At 40.9% G+C, this 19,525-nt stretch overlaps 1 protein-coding gene across 2 annotated transcripts; it reads right to left on the bottom strand.

The window, feature by feature from the left end:
- Positions 1–1,021: 1,021 nt before the first annotated feature.
- LOC111974757 (leukocyte surface antigen CD53) lies at positions 1,022–18,230 on the bottom strand. 2 transcript variants are annotated; one of them, XM_024002738.3, is made up of 8 exons: positions 18,066–18,230; positions 3,181–3,271; positions 2,705–2,893; positions 2,460–2,534; positions 2,238–2,348; positions 1,969–2,076; positions 1,679–1,762; positions 1,022–1,471 (listed from the first exon to the last, which is right to left on the bottom strand). In XM_024002738.3, the coding sequence occupies exons 2-8, from the start codon at positions 3,241–3,243 to the stop codon at positions 1,403–1,405; spliced, it is 699 nt and encodes a 232-aa protein (XP_023858506.1). In that variant the 5' UTR covers positions 3,244–3,271; positions 18,066–18,230; the 3' UTR covers positions 1,022–1,402. The 2 variants fall into 2 exon arrangements, with proteins under 2 accessions (XP_023858506.1, XP_023858507.1); XM_024002739.3 differs by having other exon boundaries at positions 18,131–18,221.
- Between the last annotated feature and the right edge of the window lie 1,295 nt (positions 18,231–19,525).

The following is a 19,525-nucleotide window of genomic DNA, read 5'->3' as shown; positions in this document are numbered from 1 at the left end:
TGTTGTGTGTAAATTGATGCGGGGAATAAAAAAAAATATATATTTTAGAATAAGGCTGTAATGTACATTTTTTGGGGGAAAAAGTAATGGATACTGAATACTTTCCAAATGCACTGTATATCCAGAATGACACTGTAAGAGTAAAAAGCTGTTATGCACATCCACATAATTTTTCATGCAAATCTGTGGTTTAATAGACAGGTATGAGCAGTCAAGAATCCAGTTGAGTAGTGTTTATTTTCCTGTAGGTTTGAAACAATCACAATAACATACATACATATTAGTCTCTAAGGTGCAATTTATCCAGAATGAAATTAAAAGACAAAAATACAGAATGATAGCTCAAATTCACAGGAGGCTGCTGAGGGGAGGACGGCTCATAATAATGGCCAGAACGGAGCAAATGGAATGGCATCAAACACATGTAAACCGTACGTTTGATGTATTTGATACCATTCCACTAATTCCGCTCCAGCCATTACCGTGAGCCTAAATTAGGTGCCACCAACCTCCTGTGCTCAAATTACTCAAAGTGTCAATAGCAACTGTTCTTGCCAATCTATTTTGTTAGATGCTTGGTCATATGCTAAGAACTACTACTCACAACATTACTTCTCTCAGAAAGGTCAAATATAAACCCCAGAGGTTCCTTATTGCTATTATAAACTGGTTACCAACGTAATTAGAGCAGTAAAAATAAATGTTTTGTCATTCCCGTTGTATACAGTCTGATATACCGCAGCTGTCTGCCAATCAGCATTCTGGGCTCGAACCACCCAGTTTATAATTACTCTGCGTTGAGTCGTGCATAAGAACAGCCCTTCGCCGTGGTATTCTGGACATATATCACCCCCCCCCCCCTGTGCCTTAATGGTTAATTATATACTGGGTGGTTTGAGCCCTGAATGCTGATTTGCTGACAGCCGTTGTATATCAGATCGTATACCACGGGTATGACAAAGCATTTATTTTTACTGTTCTAATTACGTTGGTAACCAGTTAATGAATGCAATAAGGTACTCCGTGTTGCGTCCGGCATAGAAAGCCCTTAGCCATATATCACACCTCCTCGGGCCTTATTGCTTAAATAAACAATCAAACAAAAACTAAACACGGAAGGAAGGAAAATTATATCCTTATGACATCTACATTTTAGTCATTAAGCTGACGCTATTATCCAGAGCGACTCACAGTGATTGCATCGCAATGGTCCCCCGTGGGAATCAAACACACAATCCTGGCTTTGCAAGGGCCGTGCTCTACCAACTGGACATCAATTACATCTTTGAGATTTTTCATGTATTAAAAAGCTCGACATAAATTAAATCTATTATTATTTTGTCTCAAGTTCATGAGATCCTGTATTGCGTCATAAGCCAGTTGAAAGTCATGGGTTCTCCTTTCACTTGTAACCATATCCATTACGACTGAACTGGCAGAAGACGGGGATGGTGAAACACATGCAAATGAACTGCAAACAAGAACAAAAACATGTTTTGGATACTTAGTCAGTACATTCTAACTCAGACCAAAGTACATACAGACTAAGGAAGAGGAAACAGGCTGATGGTAATCATAAAAAGAATGACCACTTGTATTTCTATAGCAATTCTATTCCTATGCTGGTAATCGCATTGACCCAATTTAGAAAACACGTAGAAGGTGTTGTTTACTGTACCTGTAGAATGAAAAGGGAGACCACACCTGCTCCAGTGCTTCGAAAGTTCCTCGCAAACCAGTTCCTGAGCTTCATATGGCAGCCCTGAAAGGGACAGAGGTCATATTGCTGTGGCTGTTCTTGATACTTATTTTTGAATTTTTAAGATGAAAATCTGCATCCAAAATGACACCCTATTCCCTTTTATAGTGCACTACACATGTCCAGGGCCCATAGGGCTCTGGACAAAAGCAGTGCACTATATAGGGAATAGGGTACCTTTTGGGATGTTGACAGAGAAACAAGCACACCTCCTGCCAGTTAGGTTGGGGGATGATGTTACAGGGGTTTTTGGTACAACAGGAGAGGGGCACGTTGCCCTCCCAGTCTGCCACGCCGTGGACCCCACAGCACCTGAACTGAACACAGCAAAGCCACTGGGTTACCACCCTGTAACAACATTGTCCAGGCAAGCAGAATGGAGAAATGTACTGGAATGTTATTGAGGTCTAGGTACAGCCTGTATTATGTATACAGTGCGATATGTACGAATTTACCGTTACACCTACTGAATACTCACAATATGCTGGACAACATCAAAGTCCTCTTTAATGGTTAAGTTCCCCTCTGACGTAGAATTCTTGTATGTCTCCAAGCTACGCATCAGGTCTTTCTCAAAGAAAGTGTCAATCTGTATTGCACACAGGTCACATGTTTACATGACTTCTACTAGCACCATTACACTTTATTTAGTCAATAGAAGTCATGCGGACAGCAGAGAACCCTTTTCAATGTTTCTTACCTCCCTCTCGTACACCAGAAACACACAGGCCATGGCCAGCTCCACCAGCATCAAGATAAACAGCAGGATGAAAAACTGCAATTACAACGGATCCCGAATTACTCGTAGACCATGGGCGCGTCCCAAATGGCACCTTTAGAGTGCACCACTTTTGACCGGGGGCTATAGAGTACCATTTGGGACAAATGCGTGGTCCCTGACAAACGACCTAATAAAAGAAAGAAAGAATGTGTGTGCAGACTCACAGTGATGAGCATACAGCGGTTTTCCATCAGGGCCCCCATGATTCCTAGGAAACAGACACACGTCACAATGGTACCCGTGACTACCAGGGTGTTGGCAGGGTAGATGGGCCAGAAGGACGTGATGAGGGAGCCAAATCTAGAGTGCACCATCTGGAACTCTCCAAAACCCACGATGAAGGCACCACACAACTGGAAGACACAAGTGTAAAAGGCTTACTTTGGGGTCAAAAAGGGGAATACATGATCCTGTGGATCTCTCAAATTGTTGATACGAAAATGTAGGAATTTTAGATAAAAAAAAAAAACTAACTTAGGAAAATCATTTGTTTTGATGACAGTATAGTATCGGAATAAAGAAAGTATAGAAAGCATCTTGAATAAAGTGATGTTTATGCTTTTATCCCCTCTACAGGATGAGTTTGATATTACAGATGTCACCACGCTTTAGAGACCATAAAGAGTTCATGATAACCTACCCAGCAGATGAAGTTGAGGAAGGTGACAGAACCTTTCAAGCAGTTCACACAGGGACGATTCATATTTCCTTATGGCGATGATCCCATCAACCTGAAGAAAAACACACAATTCAATATAATGTCGAACCGTTAATGCTTACCGTTCATTTGATTGATAACAGGATGGGGGAGGAGCTAAAGGGTGCGAATGTCACCAGCCAGACCGCGTTCAAAACCGTGTCTGAGGATTTCACTATTTTCCAAACGAAACACCTGACAAGCACTCTTTCAAAGAAGACTACCTCGAAAATCAATCGAGGCTCAATAACATTTTAAATCGATGGAATTGAGAACGTAAAGACTGAAGCTTGACACAGAATTCAAGGCCAATAAACTCCTGGCAGATCAACTCAAACTGGGCCCTAAACTCATTGAGATGGAGATGGAGAGGGCACATATGAAATGGGAATTTCTTCCCCGATGAACGGCCCAGAACTCCCCCCCATGTGACTCAGCTATAGTCCACTGATTTGACACACACGCATACACACCACACCCATATTTACTCTACTTTGTTCATGTGTTTCACCTAACCACATGACCCAAACAAAACACATTGCTCTAAATGTCATAACCCTCTGAAGTCTTCAGTGGTGTTATGTGGACTGTGTCAATGTGCATTCCATAGGAAGTGCACCCCAACTGACAAAACTAACACAAATGTGTGGTTGTATTGGACATGTAAGGCATGAACTATATTTAACCTTTATTTAACTAGACAAGTCAGTTAAGAAAACATTCTTATTTCTAATGACGGCCTACCAAAAGGCAAAAGACCTCCTGCGGGGACCGGGGCCTGGGACTTCAAAAATTTAATAAATACAATATAAATATAAGACAAAACACACATCACAACAAGAGAGACAACACTACATAAAGAGAGACCTAAGACAACAAGGCAGCAACACATGACAACACAGCATGGTAGCAACACAACATAACACAACATAGTGGCAGCACAAAACATGGTACAAACATTATTGGGCACAGTCAACAGCACAAAGGTTAAGAAGGTAGAGACAACAATACATCACACAAAGCAGCCACAACAGTCAGTAAGAGTGTTCACGATTGAGTCTTTAAATGAAGAGATTGAGATAAAACTGTCCAGTTTCAGTGTTTGTTGCAACTCGTTCCAGTCGCAAGCTGCAGCGAACTGAAAAGAGGAGCGACCCAGTGGTGCTTTGGGGACCTTTAACAGAATGTGACTGGCAGAATGGGTGTTGTATGCGGAGGATGTGGGCTGCAGTAGATATCTCAGATAGGGGGGAGTGAGGCCTATGAGGGTTTTATAAATAAGCATCAGCTAGTGGGTCTTGCGACGGGTATACAGAGATGACCAGTTTACAGAGGAGTAGAGTGCAGTGATGTGTCCTATAAGGAGCATTGGTGGCAAATCTGATGGCCGAATGGTAAAGAACATCTAGCCGCTCGAGAGCACCCTTACCTGTCGATCTATAAATTATGTCTCCATAATCTAGCATGGGTAGGATGGTCATCTGAATCAGGGTTAGTTTGGCAGCTGGGGTGAAAGAGGAGTGATTACGATAGAGGAAAACAAGTCTAGATTTAACTTTAGCTTGCAGCTTTGATATGTGCTGAGAGAAGGACAGTGCACCATCTAGCCATACTCCCAAGTTCTTGTATGAGGTGACTACCTCAAGCTCTAAACCAGGGGTGTCAAAGTCAAATGGACGGAGGGCCAAATAAAAAATTTAGCTACAAGCCGAGGGCCGGACTGTTCGAATGTTCATTGAAAAAATTTTAAATGACGCATATAGTCTAGTGAACCTAATTGAACCTACTGAAAACCTAACAAATATATTCCAATATGATCAGATAAATAAAGCAATATTTTCTTATGGCTCTGTCAGTAATCTTTAATTTTCAACAGACACAAAAGACAAATTTCCTTTATATAAAAATCCCCATAACATGAACATTAAATGAAGAATACCGTATTCAAGGCACCATCAGTAGCCTATATTTTCTATTTTAGCAAAAGTGGGCTAAATTTACTTCAAAGAAAAAAACAATAATAGCAATTTTCTATCATCCACTCAACTGAAATATTTTTAAAATATAATTGGATTGAAATACAATAAAATAAAGTGCAAAAATCTATTAATCAAAAACAACACTTTGTTTAAGGAGAAGTAACATGCAGTGAAAACAAATATTAAACTTAACTTTTAAACTTGAACTGAGTAAAAACTCTAAATATGTGATTGCACAGTAATGTTCACTTGTTTGAGGTTGAGGGTGATACTTGGTGGTGTCCATCTTTTCACAAGTTCATCAATGTTCGGGGTAAGGCTCTGAGCTGAGGAAATCCTCAGAATTGAGTGGAGGTGTTCAGGCAGTAAGTCGACTTCTGTGTGATGTTTTGTTCAGGTTCATCAAAGAAAACAGTTGTTCACACAGGTATGTGTGCTGCCAAACATAGACAACGTTTGAGCAGCCTGGATGCGCAGCTGGGGCATTGTGTCGGGGAGGAAACGGGCGAACTCCGACAGCACCCACTGCGCATATTTTGCCCTCAGTGCATCATTGCATTGGAGGTCAAAATCAACTCCATTTGGAGGTTTGGTGGTGAGCTTTCCACGTCAACAGCAAATGGGTTACCGAGCAGTTCCAACCTGCTTTTTTGTGCTTCAAAGTCAGCAAATCGGCGTCGAAAGTCAGCGGCAAGCATACCTATTTTATCAGCCAACTGTGCGCTCGGGAACGCACTGGTAGAGAGCTTCTCTTTCATGGTCTGGCAGCTGGGAAAGTGGCTCAAATTTTCTTTCCGCATCTGCGTCTCCCACAGAGTCAGTTTGGTTTTAAATGCCTTCACTGTACTGTACATATCAAGATGAAATGATCCGACCCTGCAGCTGCAAGTTCATTGCATTCAGATGACTCGTAATGTCACACAGAAAAGCCATTTCACACAGAAACATTTCGTCTCGGAGTTGTGTGTGTGGTCTTCCCTTTGCTGTCCAAGAACAGACAAATCTCCTCACGAAGCTCGAAACATCTTTTGAAGCACCTTTCCCTGGCTTAGCCATCGCACCTCTGTGTGATAAGGCAAATCACCATGCTCCGTTTCTAACTCCGTCAGAAATGCTTGAACTGGCGGTGATTCAAACCTTGGCTCTGATAAAGTTAAACTGTGCGCGTGATGATGCTCATTACATGCTCCATTTTCAAGGCTTTACCGCACAACGCTTCCTGGTGTATGATACAATGATAAGCTGTCAGCTCACCTGTCGCGTTTTCCTCTGCATCTTTCCCGTTATTTCGCCACCAGTCCGCTCCTGTGTCCACACATCGCAGGTGCTCCGTCGGTTGTCAAACCACGAGTTTTCCAGGCAGCTCATCTCATTTACACATCTTTGACACCTCTTCTACAAATCATGCCCGTAGTGTGCCATGCAATAGACGTAAAGCCAAAAACTCCTCTGTCACGCTTAGGGTGGAGTCCACTCCGCGGATGAAAATTGACACTGGGCAATGTCAGAAATGTCGGTGCTCTCATCCACAGCAAGGAAATATGCAATGAAATTTTTCCTTTTTCACAAGCTGCTCTTTTGATTGATGGAAACTGGTCTACTCTCTCGCAATGGTGTTTCTGTCAGACTCACATTTAAAAAGAGTTGCCTTTTTTCTGGGCAAACTTCGTCACAAACTTTAATCATGCAGTTTTTGATGAAATCCCCTCCGTAAATGGCCGGGCTGATTTAGCGATCTCTTCTGCCAAATAAACTGGCCTTGACAGCAGCCTGGCTTGTGATTTGGCTTTTTTGAAGCAGAGCCTGTCGAGATTTGAGGCCTCGTTTTTAATTCCTCTGCCTTTTGTAGCCTTTGTTCCATGTCATATTCTTGTTTTGTCCGCGTGTTTCGTTTCATAATGTCGTCTCAGATTATACTCTTTCAGTACCGCCAACTTTCTCCACACAGAAGACACACAGGTTTTCCAGCTACCTCCGTGAACATATACTCCGACTCCCACTTGTTTGAAACCCGGTTCTCAGTGTCCACCTCCGTTTTGCCATTTTTTGATGGGTATCTGAAAGTTAATTTTTACTGTGATGCTGACGACTGCTGTGGCCAATAAATATTGAAATGAAGCAGCCCTACTGCTCGGTGCGTCACCGTTGCATTGTGGGAAATGTAGTATTGGTGCGGGTAAAAGATCTGCGGGCTGCCGGCTTGCTGCGGTCTGCGGGCCGTTCTAATAATAAATCAAGATCATCCCAGGGGCCGTAAAAAACCTTCTCGCGGGCGGATGTGGCCCGCGGGCCTTGATCTGACATATGTGCTCTAAACCATCAGAGGTAGTAATAACACCTGTGGGAGAGAGGGACATTCTTCTTACCAAACCACATGAACCTTTGTTTTGGATGTGTGTTCAGACAAGGTTAAGGGTAGAGAAAGCTTGTTGGAACTAAAGAAGTTTGTTGTAGACATTTAACACAACATCAGGGAGGGGGCCAGCTGAGTATAAGACTGTAATCATCTGCATATAAATGGATGAGAGAGCTTCCTACTGCCTGAGCTAATGTTGATGTAAATTGAGAAGAGCATGGGCCTAGGATTGAGCCTGTGGGTACTCCCTTGGTGACAGGCAGTGGCTGAGACAGCAGATTTTCTGACTTTATACACTGACTCTTTGAGAGAGGTAGTTAGCAAACCAGGCAAAGACCCCTCGAGACACCAATACTCCTTAGCTGGCCACAAGAATGGAATGGTCTACCCTATCAAAAAGCTTTTGGGCCAAGTCAATAAATTAGCAGCACAAATATTGCTTAGAATCAAGGTCAATGGTGACATCATTGAGGACCTTTAAGGTTGCAGTGACACATCCATAACCTAAGCGGAAACCAGATTGCATACCCAAGAGAATACTATAGACATCAAGAAAGCCAGTCATTTGATTATTAACAAGTCTTTCCAACACTTTTGATAAACAGAGCAAAATAGAAATAGGCCTATAACAGTTAGGATCAGCTCGATCTCCCCCTTTAAATAAAGGACTAACCGTGGCTACCTTCCAAGCAATAGGAACCTCCCCAGAAAGGAGAGACAGATTAAAAAGGTTGGAGTTAGGCTTGGCGATTTAAGGGGCAGCAAACTTAAAGCAGAAAGGGTCTAAACCATCTGACCCAGATGGTTTTTTGGGGTCAAGTTTAGAAGCTCCTTTAGCATCTCAGACTCAGTGACTGCCTGCAGGGAGAAACTTTGTAGCGGGGCAGGGGAAAAAGAGGGAGAAGCATCGGGGATAGTCGTATTAGAATGGGTGGGAGATGAGGAAATGTTGGACGGGCAAGGAGGCATAGCGGAGTCAGATAGGTAAAAAAGTGGTAATTGGATGCCTCTATCCACCACCCGATTCTGACATTGGTAGTTTCATTGTTATCCTTGCATCAACCTTGGATTTGATTCATAATGAAGAAAAAAATGTGTTTTCTATTTGGTTATTACAACATAAATGTATTTAAAATTGAGAAGCACTCACATCTGACTTTTTGAATACTTTAGACTCCAGATATCTGTATCTATAAGCCCACAAGAGAGACCAGTACATCTGTCATCCTTATTGATACTTTTTGTATAAAGTCTTTGAATAATGTGGTATACTTTATACAGGTATACTTTATACTGACATTTTCTGAACAATTCCCAATTGTCCACTTCTCATTGGCAGCTCATTGGCAGCTTGAAATAAACAGATGGGAATGATTGGTAGCATTAAATGTAGAATATTTAACTAAAGTAATTGTAAGCGCTTTAAGTTGATTAATAATATTTAATTTGAAAATGTTTATAATCAGGCCGATGTAGAGTCTGCTTACCAGACTTTTCTCACATCTTTCAACTCTGTATTTCAGCACTGAGGGGGGGGGGGGGGGGGGGGGGGGGGGGGTTAGTAGATCAGCTTTAAATATTGCAGATAGATTGTAGCTTCATCAATGTAAATTGTCTGCATAATTTCCAGTCCCTCTATATATATATATATATATATAGAGTGGGGCACATTCTCTTACATCTGCACAGTCTTGCTAGCTACACAGTACATACAGTGGGGCAAAAAAGTATTTAGTCAGCCACCATTGTGCAAGTTCTCCCACTTAAAAGATGAGAGAGGCCTGTAATTTTCATCATAGGTACACTTCAACTATGACAGACAAAATGAAGAAAAAAATCCAGAAAATCACATTGTAGGATTTTTTATGAATTTATTAGCAAATTATGGTGGAAATAGTATTTGGTCACCTAAAAACAAGAGATTTCTGGCTCTCACAGACTGTAACTTCTTCTTTAAGAGGCTCCTCTGTCCTCCACTCGTTACTGTATTAATGGCACCTGTTTGAACTTGTTATCAGTATAAAAGACACCTGTCCACAACCTCAAACAGTCACACTCCAAATCCACTATGGCAAGACCAAAGAGCTGTCAAAGGACACCAAGAAACAAAATGTAGACCTGCACCAGGCTGGGAAGACTGAATCTGCAATAGGTAAGCAGCTTGGTTTGAAGAAATCAACTGTGGGGCAATTATTAGGAAATGGAAGACATACAAGACCACTGATAATCTCCTTCGATCTGGGGCTCCACGCAAGATCTCACCCCGTGGGGTCAAAATGATCACAAGAACGGTGAGCAAAAATCCCAGAACCACACGGGGGGAGCTAGTGAATGACCTGCAGAGAGCTGGGACCAAAGTAACAAAGCCTACCATCAGTAACACACTACGCCGCCAGGGACTCAAATCCTGCAGTGCCAGACGTGTCCCCTTGCTTAAGCCAGTACATGTCCAGGCCCGTCTGAAGTTTGCTAGAGAGCATTTGGATGATCCAGAAGAAGATTGGGAGAATGTCATATGGTCAGATGAAACCAAAATATAAGTTTTTGGTAAAAACTCAACTCGTCGTGTTTGGAGGACAAAGAATGCTGAGTTGCATCCAAAGAACACCATACCTACTGTGAAGCATGGGGGTGGAAACATCATGCTTTGGGGCTGTTCTTCTGCAAAGGGACCAGGACGACTGATCCGTGTAAAGGAAAGAATGAATGGGGCCATGTATTGTGAGATTTTGAGTGAAAACCTCCTTCCATCAGCAAGGGCATTGAAGATGAAATGTGGCTGGGTCTTTCAGCATGACAATGATCCCAAACACACAGCCCGGGCAACGAAGGAGTGGCTTCGTAAGAAGCATTTCAAGATCCTGGAGTGGCCTAGCCAGTCTCCAGATCTCAACCTCATAGAAAATCTTTGGAGGGAGTTGAAAGCCCGTGTTGCCCAGCAACAGCCCCAAAACATCACTGCTCTAGAGGAGATCTGCATGGAGGAATGGGCCAAAAACCAGCAACAGTGTGTGAAAACCTTGTGAAGACTTACAGAAAACGTTTGACCTCTGTCATTGCCAACAAAGGGTATATAACAAAGTATTGAGATAAACTTTTGTTATTGACCAAATACTTATTTTCCACCATAATTTGCAAATAAATTCATTAAAAATCCTACAATGTGATTTTCTGGATTTTTTCCCCTAATTTTGTCTGTCATAGTTGAAGTGTACCTATGATGAAAATTACAGGCCTCTCATCTTTTTAAGTGGGAGAACTTGCACAATTGGTGGCTGATTAAATACTTTTTTGCCCCACTGTATATATTTGTTTTAAAATATATACAGTACCAGTCAAATGTTTAGGCACACCAACTCATTCAAGGGTTTTTCTTTATTTTTTACAATTGCCTACATTGTAGAATAATAGCAAAGACTTTAAAACTATGAAATAACACATATAGAATCATGTATTAACTTTTTTGGTTAACAAATAAAAATATATTTGAGATTCTTCAAAGTAGCCACCCTTTGCCTTGATGACAGCTTTGCACACTCTTGGCATTCTCTCAACCAGCTTCAGGAGGTAGTCACCGGGAATGCATTTCAATTGACAAATGTGCCTTGTTAAAAGTACATTTGTGGAATTTCTTTCCTTCTTAATGCGTTTGAACAAATCAGTTGTGTTGTGACAAGGTAGGAGTGGCATACAGAAGATAGCCCTATTTGGTAAAAGACCAAGTCCATATTATAGCAAGAACAGCTCAAATAAGCAAAGAGAAATGACAGTCCATCATTACTTTAAGACATGAATGTTAGTCAATCTGGAAAATTTAAAGAACTTTGAAAGTTTCTTCAAGTGCAGTTGCAAAAACCATCAAGCGCTATGATGAACCTGGCTCTCATGAGGACCACCACAGGAAAGGAAGATCCAGAGTTACCTCTGCTGCAGAGGTAAGTTCATTAGAGATACAAGCCTCTGAAATTGCAGCCCAAATAAATGCTTCACAGAGTTCAGGTAACAGACACATCTCGACATCAACTGTTCAGAGGAGACTGTGTGAATCAAGCTTTCATGGTTGAAATGCTGCAAAGATACCACTACTAAAGGACACCGATAAGAAGAAGAGACTTGCTTGGCCAAGAAACACAACCAATGGACATTAGACCGGTTGTCCTTTGGTTGGATGAGTCCAAATTTGAGTCCCACGGTGAAGCATGGAGGAGGAGGTGTGATGGTGCTTTACTGGTGACACTGTTGGTGATTTATTTAGAATTCAAGGCACACTTAATCATCATGGCTACCACAACATTCTGCAGCAATACGCCATCCCATCTGGCTTGCGCTTAGCGGGACTATCATTTGTTTTTCAACAGGACAATGACCCAACACACCTCCAGGCTGTGTGAGGGCTATTTGACCAAGAAGGAGAGTGATGGAGTGCTGCATCAGATGACCTGGCCTCCACAATCACTCGACCTCAACCCAATTGAGATGGTTAGGGATGAGTTGTACCGCAGAACACTTTTTTGGTTACTACATGATTCTATATGTGTTATTTCATAGTTTTGGTGTCTTCACTACTATTCTACAATGTAGAAAATAGCAAAAATAAAGAAAAACCCTGGAATGAGTAGTTGTGTCCAAACCTTTGACTGGTACTGTATATACACTGCTCAAAAAAATAAAGGGAACACTAAAATAACACATCCTAGATCTGAATGAATGAAATATTCTTATTAAATACTGTTTTTCTTTACATAGTTGAATGTGCTGACAACAGAATCACACAAAATGATCAATGGAAATCAAATTTATCAACCCATGGAGCTCTGGATTTGGAGTCACACTCAAAATTAAAGTGAAAACCACACTACAGGCTGATCAACTTTGATGTAATGTCCTTAAAAACAAGTCAAAATGAGGCTCAGTAGTGTGTGTGGCCTCCACGTGCCTGTATGACCTCCCTACAACGCCTCTTGCAGGAACTGCTGACACACTCCAGCCACATGAGGTCTAGCATGTCTTGCATTAGAAGGAACCAGGGCAACCGCACCACATATGGTCTCACAAGGGGTCTGAGGATTCATCTCGGTACCTAATGGCAGTCAGGCTACCTCTGGCGAGCACATGGAGGGCTGTGCGGCCCCCTAAAGAAATGCACCCACACCATGACTGACCCACCGCAAACCGGTCATGCTGGAGGATGTTGCAGGCAGCAGAACGTTCTCCACGGCGTCTCCAGACTCTGTCACGTCTGTCACATGTGCTCATGTGCTCAGTGTGAACTGCTTTCATCTGTGAAGAGCACAGGGCGCAGTGCGAATATGCCAATCTTGGTGTTCTCTGGCAAATGCCAAACGTCCTGCACGGTGTTGGGCTGTAAGCACAACCCCACTTGTGGACGTCGGGCCCTCATACCACCCTCATGGAGTTCTGTTTCTGACCGTTTGAGCAGACACATGCACATTTGTGGCCTGCTGGAGGTCATTTTGCAGGGCTCTGGCAGTGCTCCACCTGCTCCTCCTTGCACAAAGGCAGAGGTAGCGGTCCTGCTGCTGGGTTGTTGCCCTCCTACGCCTCCTCCACGTCTCCTGATGTACTGGCCTGTCCTCCTGGTAGCCCTCCATGCTCTGGACACTACGCTGACAGACATAGCAAACTTCTTGCCACAGCTCGCATTGATGTGCCATCCTGGATGAGCTGCACTACCTGAGCCACTTGTGTGGGTTGTAGATTCCGTATCATGCTACAAGAGTGAAAGCACGCCAGCATTCAAACGTGACCAAAACATCAGCCAGGAAGCAATAGGAACTGAGAAGGGGTCTGTGGTCACCACCTGAGAACCACTCCTTTATGGGGGTGTCTTGCTAATTGCCTATAATTTCCACCTTTTGTCTATTCCATTTGCACAACAGCATGTGAAATTTATTGTCAATCAGTGTTGCTTCCTAAGTGGACAGTTTGATTTCACAGAAGTGTGATTGACTTGGAGTTTCATTGTGTTGTTTAAGTGTTCCCTTTATTTTTTTGAGCAGTGTATATATATACACACACACACATATCTTTTAAAAATATATTTTCCTTTATTATTTTCCGCTAACCCAACAACCCTTCCCCTAATTGGAGTAAACTAATGAACAACAACACTAAGGCTTATACACACTATATACATTTTATAGACGCAATGTATTTTACAATAGTTACATTTTGTTTGTTTTTAGTACTTCCTCTGCCCTTTTTTAAATTTTATTTGCCATATATTTTTAACTGTGCTGTTTCACAAAAGTTCTGAACCTACATACATTTCACAGACACAGAACATTTTACATTTGTTATATTGTTGTTTTTAGTCCCAACCTTCAGCTCCATTCAACTCCTCCCATCTATTTCTTAACACCATCCACATTGGATTTCTATTTGCCATATATTTTTCAACTGTGCTGTGATGCTTCACAGAAGATCTGAACCTTTCTATTCTCATAGTTTCTACAGATTATAAATTATAAACATTTTTGCTAAAAGTATTATTATATTATTGATCGATTGACTATGACTTTTCAAATCACCCAGTATTGCTATCTGCAGCGTTAGCTCCAGGTAAATGTTGACATTTTCCAGCCATTTCTGGACCTGTGACCAAAAACAAGCTACATATGGACAGTACCAAAATAAATAATCTAATGACTCTGTCTCTTCTCAGCAAAATCTGCAGAGCTGGGAAGTTTGTATCCCCCATATATATATATAACATTCTATTGGTTGCAAGAATTTTGTATAATAATTGAAATTGAAAAATTATAGATTTTGAATCTGGCGTCATTTTGCATATCAGTTCATAAACCATGTGCCATGGAATTGGTACATCGAAACTATTTTTCAATCTATATAGCAGGAGCAGAAGGGTTCTGGAAACATATGTTTACATCCGGTCTCAAAGAATCCTCAGTAAAAAAAAAACGAGTTTTGGAAAAGGTTTCTCACAAATCCCTCTACCTTGAATTCTGCAAATTACTAAAATTATGACAAATTTACTCACCTACTTCAGATATGCCAAAACTATATTTGACTAACAAATTCCAAGAATCCTTAAATAATATAAATTCTACTTGGAAAATCATTAATTAATAAGAAAAAGGCATCTACAACTATCCCATCTCATTGTTGGAAATGGTTTGAAATAAGACCTACAGTGATCCTGATGTTATTTCATGTGAATTGAATAACCTTTTTGTGAATGTGGGTTCCTCTGTCAAAGAAAATTGAAAACTGATGGAAATCCCTTGTATTACATTTCCCTTCTCTGCTTCAATTTGATCCTCCTGATGCAATGGAGGTGTAAAGGTAATTGGTAACTTAAAGATATCAGCTGCAAGTCATGATGAGATTGGTGCCTCTTTGGTGAAGTCAGTGTCTTCCTCGATCACTGAGCCTCTAACGGATACCTTCACCAAATCTATGCAAACTGGTACTGTTCCGACAGATTTGAAAATTGCCAAAGGTTTATAAATCTGGGGATCCAAGATCTTTGACAAATTATCGCCCAATATCTGTACTACCATGTTTTTCTAAAATCATAGAAAAACATGGTGTATAAGAGATTGTTGAAACATTTCAATCAACACTATTCTATATGAGCACCAATACGGTTTCCCCAAAAACTACTCCACAGATATGGCTCTTTTGCAACTTGTGGATAAAATATTTAAAGCCCTTAACAACAATGAAAGGAAAAGGAAAGGAATGGGGGATACCTAGTCAGTTGTACAACTGAATGCATTCAACTGAAATGTGTCTTCCACATTTAACCCAACCCCTCTGAATCAGATACATTCTTGGCATCTTTTTAGATGCATCCAAAGCGTTTGACACGATTGATCATGAAATATTACTTTCTAAATTGCATTATTATGGTTTTCATGAATATACATATAATTGGTTCTATAGTTATGTTTATGATAGAGATCAATTTGTTTATGCAAACGGCTGTGCATCTACCAGGGCCAATATATCCTGTGGAGTCCCATAGGGTTCAATAATTTAATCTTTGTTATTCCAAATCTATATCAATGACCTTGCTGCTGGGCCTTCTACCGTACTTCCCATTCGCTTTGCTGATGATACCAATTTGATTTTATCTCACAAGAATTTTGATTCACTAATTAATGAAGCCAACTCTGGCATGGCCAAGTTTTCTGAATTGTTCAGGATAAACAAATTACCTTTCAACTTTAAAATATACAACTTTATTTTATTCAATAGTAAGAATAATAAGTATTGTAAAAAGAGAGCCAGAATCTCAGCTGATGGGAATGAAATGGAACACTATTCTTTGGACTTCTAATTGATGAAAAGTTATCCTGGAAAGATCATATTAAAATAATTCTGCAGCAAAGTGATAATCTGTTGGTATCATCAGAAAGATTAGTGGTTTGGTTCATAAGGCTTGCTTCCTAACTTTATACTACAGTTTAATTGACCCATATCTCATTTACTGTAATATTGTCTGGGCCAGTACATATAACTCCTACCTACACAAATTACTCATACAAAATACATTTGCAAGACTAGCCACCTCTAATTACTTAGCACCATCTGCACCTTTGTTTAAGATACTCAATATCTTGTCTATGTAAATCAAGTCATATTTGTCACATGTACAACCGTACTGTGAAACGCTTACTTACAAGCCCTTAACCAACAATGCAGTTCAAGAAAAATAGTTAAATATTTACTAAATGAACTAAAGTAAAAAATCGAATCAATCAAAAAGTAACACAATAAATGTACATAACAATAACGAGGCTATTACAGGGGTACCGGTACCGAGTCAATGTACAGGTTAGTCAAAGTAATTTGGAAAGTGACTATGCATAGATGATAAACAGAGTAGCAGCAGTGTAACAACAAAGGGGGGTAGGGGGTTAATGTAAATAGTCCGGGTGGCCATTTGATTAGTTGTTCAGCAGTCTTATGGCTTGGGGGTAGAAGCTGTTAAGAAGCCTTTTGGTCCTAGACTTGGCGCTCCGGTACCGCTTGCCGTGCGGTAGCAGAGAGATCAGTCTATGACTTGGGTGACTGGGCTTTCCTCGGACACTGCCTAGTATATATGTCCTGGATGTCAGGAAGCTTGGCCCCAGTGATGGACTGGGCCGTACGCACTAGCCTCTGTAGTGCCTTTACGGTCAGATGCCGAGCAGTTGCCATACCAGGGGGTGAGGCAGCTGGTTAGGATGCTCTCGATGGTGCAGGTTGTTGTCCTGGGACCACTTTGCCTGGTCTCTGACCTCCTCCCTATAGGCTGTCTCATCGTTGTTGGTGATCAGGCCTACCACTGTTGTGTCATCAGCAAACTTAATGATGGTGTTGGAGTCGTGCTTGGCCACGCAGTCATGGGTGAACAGGGACTACAGGAGGGGACTAAGCACACGCCCCTGAGGGGCCCCAGTGTTAAGGATCAGCGTGGCAAATGTGTTGTTGCCTACCCTTACCACCTGGGGGTGGTACCTCCCAGACAGTTTACCTAAACCATTCAAAGGATTCTTCCAAGTTTATTTTGAAATCCATCTATATAACAGTCTTGTGATAACCTTCACCCTCCACACTGCCGCACCTCACATTGTATCTGATAGAGAATTGACTTAGGTACCATACTCTGGAATTCTTATCTTCACATTGCCAATACCTCATCATCCCTCAATAACTTCAAGCGAACACTGGGGGTCAGCCTGATGAACCAAACTACTCAGTAATCTCCTACATATAGCCCAACTCTCTCACACACACATTTAAACAAAACATATACTTTTTTTGTGATTGCTGATCGGTTCATTTGTACATTTATGATTAGTGGGTTTTGGTATCTGTTTTAAAGCTTTTTAAATTTTTGTTCTTATGCATTGTATACTGTTTTTTTTTTGTAGTGTGGTTTTTATATAATCCCTTGGGCTTCCAACCACACCTGCATACCTTTAAAAAAAAAAAGGTTGATCTATATTATTGTTGTTTATCACTTATTTTCTTCGGTGCAAATAAATGAAACAGGATACAAAATGTCTAATCCCGCTTCAGAGTAGGAAAGCAGTTGATTCAAGTGATCATGACTACTCCTCATGTCTGATGGTTGAAGTGTTGACAAGACAGCACTGTTTGGTATGACAACACCGAGCACGGTGCCTGACCTATCCAAACATGTTATAGCCCCACTCCTATGCAAAGTATTGTTCCAAGCACATTTTCTATTTCATTTAACATTTAATTTGCCATTGAGACTTCCAATTCATTGCAGGATATACCATTACAGAGCAATGACTAACAATGACACATTTTCAGAGCTCGTTGCAGATTTCTTTTAAAGTCTAGATATACTTTTTACAATAAAGATCTTTTTCATCTACTTCAAATCGAAATAACTGTGCTGATTTTAAATAACATAACTTTTAAACATCTCAGTAAATTCTACAGTAAATACATATATATTTCTTTTTAAATCATCAAAGAGGACACAGTACCTTACAAACAAAGTGATCAAAAGTAATCCACAATGTTCCCTCAGTTAAAACAGCAGATATAATACCGGTGTACCATTGGTGTTACACTGAACCTTCTGGGGGTTGAAAGGTAAGGGCTGGAGCCTGGTGGCATAAGAGTGAAAAAAAGAATCAAAAGGGAACAATGCGGTGAGCAGACTGACACCTAAGTGTACTACCTGACAGTAGAGCCCGCCCCACTATACACAGCGTCAAAATGTTTTAAGTTACAACAAGTAAATGCCAGAACAATGAATAATGAATAGACTGTATTCAAATACTGTAGATGGCAAGGACCTGCCTTTTCTATACATTTACAGAGTTTAAGTGGACTGGAAGGAGTCCCTTTTACCTGATCATCTATTGGACGCCAGATGATCTACTGTTAACAGAAACACCAGTCATCGTCACCTCCCGTCCTTGGCTAAAGAGGTAATTACTTAGTTTACAGCATTACCAACGTAAAAAATATATATTTTATCCATACATAACCTGAGTATGCCTCCTTCTTTACCTAGTCACACCCGTCTAAGAACACTAAGAGGGGTAAATAGACATTTGGCAAAGGAGGACGTTTCCAAATGAGAAAGAATGTCATATACATTTTTATTAAAAAAGATTTGACACAAGAGCACTACAGTGCACATTCTCCTCATATAGACCAACAAGATAATATTTTACAACGGTAGATTTCCATGAATTTAACATTTTGACAGAAGCCAAACAGCATTCACATTTTCATTACACCAAAATAAAGATTGAAATAGTCAAGTTTGTGTCGCTTCAAGATGTTTTATGACACAATAAATTACTCTCGTACCACACAGTCCCAAACATAATTAACTATAGATGTCAACATTAAAGTAAACATTTTGGGTTAAAAGAGCACATCGGGCCCTATCTACTCGAGCTTCATCATGAACTGACAGAAATACAGCGCTGGAGTTTCACACAGGGCCGGCCCTACCCTTTTGGGGGCCCTAGGGGACATTTGCCATGGGGTGTAGAGAAAACGTTGCAGTTTTAAAGCTCGTTTTTTGCAATTCTATACATTTTGCCATGAGGCGGAGACATTTTTTACATTTTAAAAGGAATTTCCTGAAATCCCACACATTTTTCCATAACATGGCATGTAAATATGATATTTGAGTGACTAACAAAATCAAATGGGTGCTCCCTGGAGGTCAGGGACCCTGGGGCTTGATTTATCAAGGTGTGTGCACACAACAACAACAAAAAGCCTCCAAACCTGCATACTTCAGTTTTCCCGCAAAGGTTGGTATTTATCCATTTTGAACATGACAGGATAGTGTGCCTATATTCACACAAATCTCAAACCACGCACACAACTAGTGGTTGATCAACTGTATTGCAAGCAAATATGTCTATTTTGGGGAAAATTTAGGTATTTGATGCACGGGAATTATAACAATGGTAGGCTA

This window comes from Salvelinus sp. IW2-2015, linkage group LG15, assembly GCF_002910315.2.
Source record: "Salvelinus sp. IW2-2015 linkage group LG15, ASM291031v2, whole genome shotgun sequence".
In the NCBI taxonomy this organism is placed as follows: domain Eukaryota; kingdom Metazoa; phylum Chordata; class Actinopteri; order Salmoniformes; family Salmonidae; genus Salvelinus; species Salvelinus sp. IW2-2015.
Note: the sequence above shows the minus strand (reverse complement) of the source record. Positions and strands in the feature narration are given on the sequence as shown.

Coding starts and splice junctions, on each gene's coding strand:
- LOC111974757 (XM_024002738.3), bottom strand. CDS start 3,243: ATGAATCGTCCCTGTGTGAACTGCTTGAAAGGTTCTGTCACCTTCCTC. Junction 2,535..2,704: donor ACCGCTGTATGCTCATCACT/GTGAGTCTGCAC, acceptor TTGTAATTGCAG/TTTTTCATCCTGCTGTTTAT. Junction 2,349..2,459: donor TTCTGGTGTACGAGAGGGAG/GTAAGAAACATT, acceptor TGTGCAATACAG/ATTGACACTTTCTTTGAGAA.